We start from the raw sequence: 14621 nt of genomic DNA on the forward strand, positions 1-14621 counted from the left end.
CTGTGGTCTTTTTTTTTTTGGATAGGACAGAGAGAAATTGAGAGGGGAGGGGAGGGGAAGATAGAGAGACAGAGACACCTGCAGACCTGCTTCACCACTGGTGAAACGACTCCCCTGCAGGTGGGGAGCGGGGGCTTAAACCAGGATTCTTGTTTCCTGAGGGAGAAGCTTCACTAGAGGTGGAGCAGTGCTGCAGGTGACTTTCAGTTTTTCTCTCTCCTTCCCCTCTCTATTATTCACCCTCTCTCTAAAAAAAAAAAAAAGAAAAAAAGCTGCTAGGAAGTATGGAGTTGTGCAGCATCATGTCCCAGATAAGGCCCTGGTGAGTGGAAGAAAAAGGCAAGTTTAATGCTAGAAGCCGTTCCTTATAAGAACCTCAGTATGTCCTTCTGCACTCTGTGGTAGCGTAAAGAAGCCAGCTTCTCCTTCAGGTAGCAGCCCCAGGCTGCTCTCCTGAGAGTCTCCTGTTTGCAGACTGCCATTCTCCCTGGGATGGGTGATGTGGCCTGGGGTCCCCTGGCCATTCTGCTTTATCATCAGCTCTTTTAAAAATATTTTAAATTAATTAGCTAATAAATAAATTAATTTTTAAAACCAGAGCACTGCTTAGCTCTGGCTTATGTTGGTGTGGGACTTTGGAGCCTCAGGCACGAGAGTCTCCTTGCATAACCATTTTGCTATCTATCCCCACGCTCTCAACTATTCACCATACCACCCAGATGCAATAAACATAGGCTTAGATTCAGGACTCCATGCTTATCTTGTGAAGTTTGCCCTGGAGGGCTGTACAGTGTGGAAAGTGTAGGACTGGAAAGAATAGGGAACTTAGTGCATGTCATACTTGGGTACAGACTCACCCTCTTTTGCTGGCTTTTGCTTCATATTTAGGCGAAAGGCAAACTGATATTTCATACAGATCAGGGCAAAAGGATTTGTTAGATACTAATAATCAGGCATTTGACACTCTAGCCTCATTCCTTCCAATTGAGTGTGACTTCTTTGGCACAAGGAAGATATTTTGTGTCTTTAGTTGAGGGTGTGACCTTATTCCTTCCTGAATGCCATCCATTGATGACAACTGATGGAGTAGGTCAACAAATAAAGCAAGTGGAAGTGGAAGTTTAGGGTTATTTTTTATCTTTTTTTTAACTCCCTTTTGTTGCCCTTGTTGTATTGTAGTTATTATTGTTGTTGTTATTGATGTTGTCATTGTTGGATAGGACAGAGAAATGGAGAGAGGAGGGGAAGACAGAGAGGGAGAGAGAAAGACAGACACCTGCAGACCTGCTTTACCGCCTGTGAAGCAACTCCGATGCAGGTAAAAAACCAGCTGTCCTAGAGGAGGAAGGAAATCCAGGAAGTTAAAAACAAAAGATATATATATATATGTCAGTTGTTGAGCAGGCAAGGAAAGGATCCTTCCCAGACCCTAGGCAGACAGTGACCTGAACCAGTGAGTGTCCAGCAGGAGGAGAAGCTGGGCTGGCTGTTAGGTCTCCCTCTGGGATATGGGCTCTGGTGTCTGTAGAAGACTGCTTTTTGCTGCTTTTTGCTCGTTCCGCCTTTCACTGGGGTATTGACTGCTCAGTCGGCAAGGATGGGGGTCCCTTCTACAGCTCTGCCTGCGCTGGGCAAGTTAAAAAGACACTGTCCTCTGCTCGTTTACTTGGAGATGATGGAGAATCTTCCATGTTTCCATCCACTGCTGTTTTGTGGAGCTCAGGGTCTGAATTACCCGGAGAGAGTCTCTGGACCAGGAAAGCATACTTTTACATTATCTCTTTGAAAGTGGATGGGACACAACCCCTGCCAGCAATTTTTTTTTTTTTTTTTGTGAACCATTCTATTAATACCAATCAAATCGAGAAAATGATCAAATGAAATTGCATTTTGAGCATCATAAGCTGTGTAATGTCTATTCTGTTAAATTGAGACCTATAATTGCTTCTCTACTGAAAAGATACAACAAAGACAGCAATCATGGCATGTCATTATCCCAGACTGGAAAACCGGCCTTTGCTGGGAGGACTTCAAAGGCTTGTGGTTCTCGAATTGCATTTGGCTGCTATTGTGGGAGCGCGGGCAGTCTTGATTAGGTGTTTACACTGAGGCAAGGCGCAGAGCAGAGGGACTGAGTGCTTGGGTCTAGAGCCATTAAAAAATTGTACATTATGTTCCTGGCTTTGAAGTGAGGGTTTGTAGGTAGGAAAGCAGCTCAGATTGAGTACAGCCGAGCTAGATTGGGCTGCTACTTCTCTCTCAAAGAAACTCGTCAGGTTCTTAGAGAATCAGCGGCTACACACACAAAGTTGCTGCCTCCCCAGGAGTGGCCTGGAGATCCGTGTGTCTGTAGGGTGCAGGCCGAAACACCTGGGTGGCAGTGACCCCTGTGGGGTTTCGCTCTGCCCCCTCAGTGGTGGTCTTCTTACTGATCTCGTGTTGACAGGTGCTGGGGAGCCCCCAGTCTATTTACCAGCTTCCTGGGTTTTTTTTTTTTTTTTCTTTTCTTTTTTAACAATAATACTTTAAAAATATTTATTTATTCCCTTTTGTTGTCCTTATTGTTTTGTTGTTGTAATTATTATTGTTATTGATGTTGTCGTTGTTGGATAGGACAGAGAGAAATGGAGAGAGGAGGGGAAGACAGAGAGAGGGGGAGAGAAAGACAGACACCTGCAGACCTGCTTCACTGCTTGTGAAGTGACTCTCCTGAAGGTGGGGAGCCAGGGGCTTGAACTGGGATCCTTATGTGGGTCCTTGTGCTTTGTGCCATCTGCGCTTAACCTGTTGCGCTACCACCTGACTCCCACGGGTTTTCTTGTTCCTTGTTGGTATTTCTTCCTCCTCCTCCTCCTCCTCCTCTTCTTTCTCTTCTTTTTATTGCCACCAGGATTATCACTGGAGGTCACTACTGGCATGACAAATCAATGCTCTGAATGGCCTTTTTTGTTTCATTTTTCTTTCTTTTTTTAAAAAAATATTTATTTATTCTCTTTTGTTGCCCTTATTGTTTTATTGTTGTAGTTATTGATGTTGTCATTGTTGGACAGGACAGAGAGAAATGGAGAGAGGAGGGGAAGACAGAGGGAGAGAAAGATAGACACCTGCAGACCTGCTTCACCACCTGTGAGGGGACTCCCCTGCAGGTGTGGAGCCGGGGGCTCAAACTGGGTCCTTGTGCTTTGTACCACCTGTGCTTAACCCGCTGTGCTACCATCCGACTCCCTCTTCTTCTTTTTTATGTTGGGACAGAGAGAAATTGAGAGAGGAGGGGGGAGATAGAGAGAAACAGAAAGAGAGACACCTGTAGACCTGCTTCACTGCTCCTGAAGCTTCCCCTTGCAGGTGGGGACCAGGGGCTTGAACTGGTTCTCTGTGGCTGGTAACATATGTGCTCAACCAGGGTGCACTACTTCCTGGCTGTCATGTTCGTTTGCCACCATCCTAGCACAACTGTGATCCATGCCCTCTGCTTGGGATATAGACACTGGATTTTGGTGAGCAGCTAGCGAGCTAGTTCTCTGGCAGCCTGGCTAGTGAGGAGTCTGCAGTGCTCATTCTCTCCCAGTCTTTTTTTTGTTGTTGTTGTTCCAGGGTTATTGTGGGAGCTCAGTGCCTGCACTAAAAATCCACTGCTCCTGTGGCCAGTTTATTTATTTTTTTGGATAGGACAGAGAGAAATTGAGAGGAGATGGGAAGATAGAGAGGGGGTGAGAAAGATAAGACACCTGCAGACCTGCTTCACAGCTTGCAAAGCAACCCCCCTGTAGGTGGGGAGCTAGGGGCTCACACTGGGATCCCTATGCGGATCCTTGCTCTTCTCACTACGTGCGCTTAACCCCGTGGGCCACAGCCTGCCCCCCCCTCCTAGTTCTGACAGTCGTTCTGACAGTTGTGGTGACAGTGGGCCTGAGACCATCCTCTGCGGGTGCCAGGGACAGAGTCCAGCTCTGTCAGTGCGAGCTGGCTGACACAGCTGTTTTGTTCATCATCTGGTAGTTTGCACAAATCATTTAGCTGTCTAGAGACAAAATGCATGAAATGTTTTGGCTCCACTTTTGGCCAGTTTCCTTATCCCTACAGAACACTTGTAGTGTGTTCAGCACTTAATGGGCTTGCTAAGCGCTTGATCCAGCTGGGGAGGAGGCGCAGCAGCAGGTCACAGGCCTTACGTGTGTGAGGCCCTGAGTTCAAACCTTGCTCTACATAGTAACCTCTCTCTCACACTGAATAAGCAAATCTTAAAAAAAAAAAAAAAAGACAACAAGGGCAACAAAAGGGAAAAAATGGCCTCTAGGAGCAGTGGATTCATAGTGTAGGCACCAAACCCCAGTGATAACTGTGGAGGCAAAAGAAAAAAATTGACAAGGTAAACCTTTGGATAATATATATGTATATATAGATGTATATGTATATATTTATTTTTGCTTCCAGGGTTATCACTGGGACTTGGTGCCTGCACTGTGACTCCACTGCTCCTGGAGGCCATTTTTCCCATTTTTGTTGCCCATGTTGTGCCTTTGTTGTTATTGCTATTGTTGTTGTTAGACAGGGCAGAGAGAAATTGAGAGAGGAAGGGGAGGCAGAAATGGGGAGAGAAAGACAGACACCTGCAGACCTGCTTCACCACTTGTGAAACGACTCCCCCCTGCAGGTGTGGAGCCCGGGACTCAAACCAGGATCCTTGACCCTATTTCATACTATGTGCCCTGGTGGCAAAAAAAAAAAAAAAAAAAAAAAACTTTTTTAAAAAAAGAAAGTTGGGGAGGACTGGGTGGTGGCACACCAAGCAAGTGCACATATTACCATGCTAAAGACCTGGGTCTGAGGCCCCGCTCCCCACTCACAGTGGAGATGCATGCTCATTCAATGAGGGCCTGGGGGTGGCACATCTGGTTAAGCACACATTATAGTGTATAAGAAACCAGGTTCAAGGCCATGGCCCCCCTCCTGCAAGGTGGAAGCTTCATAAATGGTGAAGCAGGGCTGCAGGTATCTGTCTCTTCCCCTCTCTATATCCCCCTCACTCCCCTCTCAATTTCTCTATACAATAATTAATAAATAAGATTTTAAAAAATTATTTAGAATCCAAGTTCTTACAAAAAATCAGATGGGGGTAGAACAGCCTAACCAATGTACATTTTGGGACTGGGTGGTGGTTCACTTAGTAAAGCTACATACTACCAAGCGCAAAGACTTGGGTTCATGCTCCCCATCCACACCTGCAGGGGGAAGCTTCATGATATTGAAGCAATGCTGCAGGTTTTTCCTTTCTATCCCACTTTCTCAGTTTGTCTCTATCCAGAGAGAGAAGGAGAGGGTAAGGGAGAGGGAGAGGGAGAGGGACAGAGACACTTCCAGGAGCAGTGGATTTGTGGTACAGGCACTAGTATTAAAGCTGGTGGCAATTAACATTTAGGGTCAAGGAGTTAACATAGTGATAATGCAAAAGACTGTCATGCCTAAGGCTCCAAGGTCCCAGTGTCAGTCCCCAGTGCCATAAAACCAGAGCTGAGCTGTGCTCTAGTGTCTGTCTGTCTGTCTCTCTCCCTCCCTCATTACAATAAAAGTTTAAATGTAGTCTTACACATTCTCGGGTTTTGATAATGGAATAGCATGTATCCACTATTGTATTGATGGATTCATTATCCTAAAAAAAGTCTTCTGTTCTGCTGTACTTCCCCTCTAATCCGTGACAACCACCAATATTTTTATTTTCTTGATAATTTTATCTTTTCCAGAGTGTTACCTAGTTGGAATCAGTCATTCAGGATGTAGTCTTCTGTTTCACTTTTTTCTCTAAGTAATTTTCACTTATTGTCTTCTGTGTCTTTCGTGGCTTAATAGCTAGGTCATTGCTTTTTAGCCCTTAATAATACTCTATTATTTGGATGTGTCACAGTTGTTGTACCACTTAGCTACCTGCAGGACATTTTGTGGCTTTCAGGTTTTGGTAGTTTTGAATAAAGCCGTTAAAAAACAAAACAAACAAACAAACAAAAGTTTAAATGTATTTTAAAATAAATAAAATTTAAATGAAATATAGAAATGTATTATTTCTGGTCTCAAACCCAGGCTTCCTGAATTGGGAACTCTGGGGAAGGGCCACATAATCTGCACTAGTTTTTAATTATTTATTTATTGGATAGAGACAGAAATCGAGAGGGAAAGGGGAGGTAGAGAGGAAGAGAAACAGAGACCCCTCCAGCCCTGCTTCACCATTTGCAAAGCTTTCCCCCTTGAAGATGGGGACTGGGGTCTTGAACTGGGTCCCTGTGCACTGTAATATGTGCACTCAACCAAGGGCACCACCACCCGGCCCCTGTCATCTGCATTTGAACAAGTGCCCTGTGTGCCACTGGTACAGGCTCCAGTTTGGGAGCTCCTGTGCTGAGGAGCAAGGCCTGAGGAGTGCTGGGAATGGAGTACAGGAGCGCTGGCCTGGCTGGCACTCATATTCACACATGCGTCCTGCCACTCAGCATGCAAACAGGTTTCCTGAAGCAGCCCTAAGGAATCTTCACAGTCTGGGGAATGGCTAAGCGCCTCATGCAAGTGTGTTACATACACTTAGTAAAGGTTTCGAACATATCAGGCAATGACCTAGTACTTGGACTATCACTGGCTAAGCAGACCCAGTCCACCCCTTTGTGGGTCAAGGGTCCTGTTAGCAGGAAGTGGACAAAGACATCATCACATGGGCATCAGTGTATCTGCAGGGGCCTCAAGTACCAAGGAAAGAAAAGAAGCTGGGGCTGTGTGGTCCGGGAGGTGGTGCAGCGATAAAGCTTTGGACTCTCAAGAAATGAAGCTGGGCAGGCAGGGGGGTGAGGGTGGGGTAAGGGCTAGGTAGAGGCACAATTTAAATAAGCAGGACGGAGGTGAGCGAGCCCCTCAATCCCTACAAATACATATGGGAAGGAAGACTCATGGAGAGGGATGCAGAAGGGAAAGGACAGTGGGCCCCAAGGAGTCAGGGGGAAGGGATGGGAGAGCTTCTGCCAAGGACTTTATTATAAGGCACCCACCCAGCCAGATGGGTGATGTGGAACCAGATGTAACTGCAGAGAAAAGGGCACACTGACTGCTGTTCTCACTCAGTCACAGTGACCCAGCATGCATGGGGCAGGCACAGCTCAGCTGAGTCACCCCTGCAGCCACACAGCACGACAGTTCCTCACAGAACCTGCCTTCCCTGTGTGCTGGGACCCACAGTCTAGAGGGGAGACTGGCCCAACTGGCAGCAGAAGCTTGTTACACAGAGAAAATACTGAGGCTGGGTGATCAGGGACATCTGAGTTACCAGGGAAGGTCCTCATGGATCCCTCCCTCCTCAATAATGTGGAATTAACGAAGTGGTAGTTAAGTCAGTGAGCATCGGACAGTGCTTGCGAGAAAAATGACCTAAGAAATGTCTGGTATTGAAAACCCATAAAGTTCAATTTAAATTATGCTGTCCTAAGTAAGTGCTCTTGTAGTTACACAGGGCAAAATAAAAAAGTCTAAGAGTCAATGAGCATACGGAGTGCTTGCTTTACAGAATAAATTTCCCAACTATACCAGGAGAGAGGTGGGACTCAAAACATAGATACTTCCAGCCAAATGCAATTAGAAAAAAAGTGATCCTGAGCCAGTGAAATAGCTCACTTGGACATGCTGCTTTGCCATGTGCACAACCCAGATTCAAACCTGGCCACCCACTGCATTGAATTAAAGCTTGTCTATTAGCAGACAGAAGCAAGGAAGAAAGGAAGGGGGGGAGGGAGGGAAAAAGGGAAAGGAAAAAGACAGGAAGAAAGATGACTTTGATTTAAATAAATGTAGAATTTAATTTTATAGACTGCCAAACATTTATCATCATTATTATTATTTTGATTTACCAGAGCAGGAGGTATTGAACCTGAGTCTTCAGAGCCTCAGGCATGAGAGTCTGTAGGCCTAACCATTATGCTATTTACCCCCACCCAACAGCCAGACATTTAAAAAATATTTATTTATTTATTCCCTTTTGTTGCCCTTGTTGTTTATTGTTGTAGTTATTATTGTTATTGGTGTTGCCGTTGTTGGATAGGACAGAGAGAAATGGAGAGGGGAGGGGAAGACAGAGAGGGGGAGAGAAAGACACTTACAGACCCGCTTCACCTCCTGTGAAGGACTCCCCTGTAGGTGGGGAGCCGGGGGCTTGAACCGGGATCCTTACACCAGTCCTTGTGCTACCGCCTGACTCCTGACAGCCAAACATTTCACTGACTTCAAAAGCATGGCAAAGAAGAACAATCTGTCACTCAGCATTTAACCATATTCAGTAAGGGACTAAGGGAGATGTTTAGTAATGGGCATTAACAGTTCTGTCGGGCTGCGCAGTCAGACAAAGCTGTCACATACAGTGTGGCCTCCCAGACATCCTGGATTTGTAGCCTCTGTCATGATTTACCATGGGCTTAGTGATAACAGGACTTACATCAGCCCATGTGACACCTTATTCTGTCATTTAGATCAGTGGCACTTAAGCTGGTTAGTTTTCTCTTTTTTGGAAAAAAAAATGGACCAAAGGAAACATTAAAAATTATATTCCTTCATCAAATACTTGATCGTGCTTGCTGTATGCTAGGCCCTGGGAGTTGAGAGAGGAGTCAGCTCGTGGCCTTTTGGAGTTCACAGCCCCATAAAGAGACAGAGGCAGATAAAATGTGCAGTGTGTGGGCTGGGCGGTGGCACATCAGGTGAAGTGCATGCACATGGGGTCAAGCGCAAGGATCCAGGTTCAAGCCCCCGGCTCCCCACCTGCAGGAGGGTCGCTTCACAAGTGGTAAAGCAGGTCTGTAGGTGTCTTTCTCTCCCCCCCACTCGGTCTTCTCCTTCCTCTATTTTTCTCTGTCCTATCCAACAACAACAGCAACAACAACAACAAAATACAATAATGACAATAGTAACAACAACAAAATGGAAAAAATGGTCTCTTGGAGCAGTGGGTTTGTAGTGCAGGTACCAAGCCCCAGAGATAACCCTGGAGGCAAAAAAAAAAAAAAAAAGCTATGTGGTGCTGGGTGTTCAGGTATGAAATAGGGGCTTCCTCAGGACAGAGATCTTTGAGCTGAACCTCTGACAAGGAGGATAAAGCAACCAGGCCAGGAGAGTGGGCCACCAGCATGGGTGTCCAAGGGTACACTGGGTCCTGGGGGCAGGGCATGGTGACAGGATGAGGCAAAGTGGTAGGGCTCTGGCACTCTCTGAGAGATGAATTTCACCTTGAAATTACAGAGAGTGGCTCAAAGCAGTAGTTGATATGATCAGATCTGTGGTTACATTCTTTGCTTGCAAAAACCATGGAAAAGATCAGGTTGAGATTTGGGATATAAAATTATACTTTAAAACCATAATGTTAAGTATGCAACCAAAAGCTATTCATAAAGCTTCCCTAGCCAAGCATACAAATATCTCATACCCAATGCAGGTGGTAAGAAGTATTGGCAGCAAGTTGGATACATGATTGATTACAGGGTGTCTTGACAGAGGGTTGATTGGGGACCCCTCAAGAAAGCTAGGCAAGTATGAGGTGTACCTAGATATACCCCATTGGGGACAGTCTTTTGGGAGTCACACTGTGGACTGAGCTTTGGGGATGTGGGGTGGGGAAACAAACATATGCGTGCAGGCATGCACGCGCAGACTGGGGAGACAGCAGAACGGCTGTGCCAAAAGACTTAATGCCTGAGTATCTGAGGTCCCTGATTCAATCCTCAGCACCACCATAAGAGCTGGGGATTAAAATCAAACTAAAAAGAGATGGTCAAAAGGGAGACTGGGCAGTGGTGCACTGGGTTAAGCGCACATAGTACAAAGAGTAAGGACTCGCCCAAGGATCACGGTTCGAACCCCCAGCTCCCCACCTCCAGGTCGGTTGCTTCACAAGTGGTGAAGCAGGTCTGCAGGTGTCTATCTTTCTCCTCTGTCTGTCCTCCCCTCTCAATTTTTCTCTCTGTTCTATCCAAAAAAAAAAAAAAAAAAAAGAATGAATGGCCACCAGGAGCAGTGGATTTGTAGTACAGGCCCCGAGCCTCAGCGATAACCCTGGAAGAAAAAAAGAAAAATTAAACTAAAAATAACTTTTCTATAAAAAATAGTATTTAGGGGTCAGGTGGTGGCATATCTGGTTGAGCTCATGCTACAATGCTCAAGGACCTGGCTCAAGCGCCTGGTCCCCACTGGTGGAGAAGTTTTGCAAACAATGAAGCAGTACTGCCGATATCTCTTTGTCTTCTCTCCCTCTCTTCCCACTCCCCTGTCGATTTCTTTCTGTTTCTAACAAATAGATTAATTAAACATTGAATATGTGAAAAAAAATTTTTTAGGAAGATACTACTGTTTTGCCCACAGTTTGCTTTTACTCTACCTGAACTTATCTCCCTTTTAATTTTGAGACCCTAGAGCATGAAAAAAAAAAAAAAAGAGAAAAAGGAAGAAAAGAAGGCAAGGGAAAAACAGAAAGAAGGGGAGGATGAAAGGAAGGGAGAAGTAAAGCGCTATTTGGAAGGATCTGTTGCCAGGGCAGACTCCCGCTGGGGCTATAGTAGCTTCCTTTTGCTGAGTGTCTGCCCCATGCCAGGAACTTGGTGTAAATCCCTCCAGTAACCTCCCAGGCTGAGACTGGCCTGGGCAGAGAAGACGTTGAGGTTGCCGGTCACTTGCTTGTATACCTAGAACATGACACTGCCTAGTACGACGGAGAACCAGGGCTGACTCCATGCTTGCCTGACTCCCAAGCCAGTGTTTCACAGTATTTCCCCCACAGTACTGTGCTGTGGTTGTGATTCCCAAAGCTCACCACATTCTGAGAACTCCGATGTGTCCCCCCACCCCCATCACCACCAAGACAAATGCAACTCTGCTCCCCCAAGGCCCACCCTGCATCGTTCTTTGTCATCTCCGTGCATCTCCACTGGAGTGCTCCCTGTGCAGAATCCAACCATATACGTTACAACTCCTTGTTCATCACTTCATTAAGTAAGGTCCACCCAGTCTCCACTGAGGGGTTTCTTAGTCTCTGAAATGGTTAGTTCTGCCTGTTGCCGTGTCTCATGAGCGTTGGGAGTCCCTTGATGGGGTTGTGTTGGGTTTCTGTGCTCAGGAGGTGCCCGTTGGCTGCCTGGCCTGCTGTCTCAGTAATGGCCACATAGGCGGGGAAGCCTCGGGATGAGGACTGGGTTCCATGTGTTGTGCACGTCGTTTGGAAGACTGTAGGTGATTAGAAAAATGTTTGCAAAACATCTGTAATGTCAAGGAATAAGAGTGGCATGCTCTTTCCCAAGCTCATGTCACCAGTCACCGTTGTCAGTCTTCAAAGTCAGGCTGGCAGCAGGATAGAAAGGTAGCTCATTTTTCAAGACAGTTTCCTGTGGTAGATCTCAGATTCTAATGAGTTTCAAACAGACACATCAGGCTACTCAACAGATCACCAATACAACAGCTCCGGGGAGTCTCCGGAGTGACTGGCTGACAGTGATGCTTAGGCGCCCTCTAGTGTGTATTGGTTTTTACATCAGCTCCGTGCTCCACTGATCCTGTGCTTGAGACCCCTAATGTATTCAAGGGTAGTTTTCTCAGTGCACTTAAATGTGTGATCAGTGGATCTATGAGAAATGCCAGGTCTGTGCAGCAATTTAGTTTAAAAACAATGGCTGTGTTCTGAGCTGCTATTTACAAGTAAAATCAATGCAATTTAGGTGACTGAGTAGTTGGGGTTGTGTGTGAAATCACAAGAAAATGTTGTACATTGAAAATACAAAAAACAAACAAACAAAAAAACCCCAACTCTTTTCATAAAGTGAAAAGTTGTGCTCTCAACTCTGATCCTTCTTGTATCACTAATCATCTGTGTGTCCTTCAGAGTTCATGCACACCAAACAAAAGTAATATGTAGGGGCCTGGTGGTGGCACACCTGGTAGAACACACATGTTATAGTGTGAAAGGACCTTAACACCCCTGGTCCCCACCTGCAGGGGGAAAGCTTTACAAGTGGCGAAGCAGGGCTGCAGGTGTCTATCTGTCTCTACCTCTCTATCTCCTCCCATCTCCCAATTTTTGTCTGTCTCTATCCAAGAAATAAAGATAACAACAATAATAAATCATAAATACATTTATTCCTCTTCCACTTTTTTGTATTCCCTTTTTTTGCCCTTGTTGTTTTATTGTTATAGTTATTATTGTTGTTGTTATTGATGTTGTTGTTGGATAGGACAGAGAGAAATGGAGAGAGGAGGGGAAGATGGGGAGGGAAAGATAGACACCTGCAGACCTGCTTCACTGCTTGTGAAACGACTCCCCAGCAGGTGGGGAGCCGGGGTCTTGAACTGGGATCCTTCTGCCTGTCCTTTTGCTTCGCACCATGTGCTCTTAACCCCCGACTCTCTCCACTTTTTTTTTTTTGTCTTCTAATGCCAGGACTTCCTGTCTGCCTGATTGCACCACACGCGGTGGATGCTCCCCACCCAACCCTCCCAGGGACAGGGTGAGAGGCAGGGAGAGAGCAGGCTGATAGGATCTTTATGTGAACCCATGAAACAGAACTGATTTTACTGTCTCCAGCAGATTTTTGAGTCCATTGTCTAGCAGGGAATTTATTCTCAAAATGATCAGATGACAAAAGGATGGCATTCACTACTCAGTTTTGCAGATGGAGAGACTCAGGTGTGACCATGATCCCTTCATTGGCTCAGTATAATAAGGGACCATGCAGATACTCCCAGTGGGGCTTGAGGAAGTAACGGAATCACAAAACCAAATGCACGTCATTCCCTGCCCTTCTTTCCCTCCCACACAATGTGTATGCAGACTTGGAGTTGGAAATCATGTTTGTACGGGAACTGACATTGATGAGTGTACCACACCACTTCTCTCATGTCTTGGGGCATTGAATAGGAGCTGGAAGTCTGTAACTATAGTGAAAACAAAGACAACAGACCCAGAGAATCAGACCCTCGGTTCAGTATTATAATTATTATTTTTAACATTTTTTAATTTTATTTATTTTCCCTTTTGTTGCCCTTGTTGTTTTCTATTGTTGCAGTTATTATTGTTGTCACTGATGCCGTCATTGCTGGACAGGACAGAGAGAAATGGAGAGAGGAGGGGAAGACAGAGAGGTGCAGAGAAAGATAGACACCTGCAGACCTGCTCCACCGACTTGTGAGGCAACTCCCCTGCAGGTGGGGAGCCAGGGGCTCGAACCGGGATCCCTACGCTGGTCCTCGCGCTTTGCGCTATGTGCGCTCAACCCGCTGCGCCACCACCCGACCCCCGTCCAGTATTTTTTATCAGTAGGAATATTCAGTTTTTAGAAATTCTATGGTTTGGGGGCCAGGGATAGCACATCAGGTGAAGCACACGTACTGCTAAGTGCAAGGACCTGTGTATGGATCCGGGTTTGAGCCCCCGGCTCCCCATCTGCAGAAGAGGGGGTTGCTTCATAAGCAGTAAAGCAGATCTGCAGGTGTCTGTTTCTCTCCCCCTCTCCGTTTTCTCCTCCCCTCTCAATTTCTCTCTGTTCTATCATATGGAAAAAAATGGCCTCCAGGAGCAGTGGATTTGTAAGTGCTGGCACTGAGCGGAAGCGATAACCCTAGAGGCAAAATGAAAAAAAAAATTGTATGGTTCCTGGAGAGGAGTCGTTTTGGGAGCTGTAACTGAATGACAGCAACCCTAGCACCCTATACCATGAACAGCTCTTGCTCTCTTTCCAAAAACACTCTCTGCTCTGATTCAAAGAGGGGCCAGGCTGAGGGCATTTGTTTTACTCAGCCAGCTGGCTACAGTGGTATCACCCTCCCCAAGGAAGTGATACAGTCTGACATTTTGAAGGAAGAGTCTTTAAGTGGCCCCCACATACCTGTTCTAGGCGTGTCTCCCCTCTCTTCTTGTTGTGGAGTTGCAGATAAGAATCCATTTTAGGGGAGGGCAGTCCCAAAGTCAGCTTGTTCTTTTCCACAAAGTATTGCTTGACCTTCCTTCTCCGAGGGCCCCTGGATCCTGGCAGGAAGACCTCGCTGTGTGAACTTGAACTCTTCAAGTACTGAGAGAGGTTGCTGGACTTCTGTTCATTGTCGCTCAGCTCTGAGAAGGGCTGGCTGTGCTGGGCTCCCTGCTCGTAGTTGGGGCTTAGAAATTCACTTCCTATCAAGGAGGCCACGCTCTGAGGGCTCTGCTTGGCTTCCTCCTTCTCCCCTGCCAGTTCCATGGACGTCTCCTTGGAGGGGTAGAGGGGGTCCAGGGTCAGGTTTTCTGTAGAGCTCTCTACAGACTCGGGCAGAGCCTCGATGGTTAGTAGCTGCACCTGCTCTTTCTTCTTCTTCCAGTTTGGGTCATAGCGGAGGTCTGAGTATTTGTCTTCTGTTGGTTGTTGACTGTACAAAGCAGGGGGAAAAAACAAAAAGCCAAATTCTTAAAGTAAATCCACTCACTGTATTCAGTTGGTGATTGAAATCGACCTCAGTTTCTCTAGAATTTTTTTTTTTTTTTTTTTTACTTTTTATATGTTAAAAACATACTTCAGGGTGCTGGGTGGTGGTGCACCTGGTTGAGTGCACATGTTACCACACCCAAGAATCTGGGTTCAAGCCCCTAC

At 46.1% G+C, this 14621-nt stretch overlaps 1 protein-coding gene across 3 annotated transcripts in view; it reads right to left on the reverse strand.

Annotated features, from left to right (window-relative positions):
• JHY (junctional cadherin complex regulator) overlaps window positions 1-14621 on the reverse strand; it is a 55970-nt gene that overhangs the window by 23197 nt on the left and 18152 nt on the right. For all 3 annotated transcript variants that reach the window (XM_060179874.1, XM_007528963.3, XM_060179875.1), the window contains exon 3: window positions 13887-14400. In XM_060179874.1, the coding sequence (XP_060035857.1) occupies window positions 13887-14400 (514 nt within the window). The remainder of the gene's footprint in view (window positions 1-13886; window positions 14401-14621) is intronic.

Source organism: Erinaceus europaeus, chromosome 20 (assembly GCF_950295315.1).
Source record: "Erinaceus europaeus chromosome 20, mEriEur2.1, whole genome shotgun sequence".
Classification (NCBI taxonomy): domain Eukaryota; kingdom Metazoa; phylum Chordata; class Mammalia; order Eulipotyphla; family Erinaceidae; genus Erinaceus; species Erinaceus europaeus.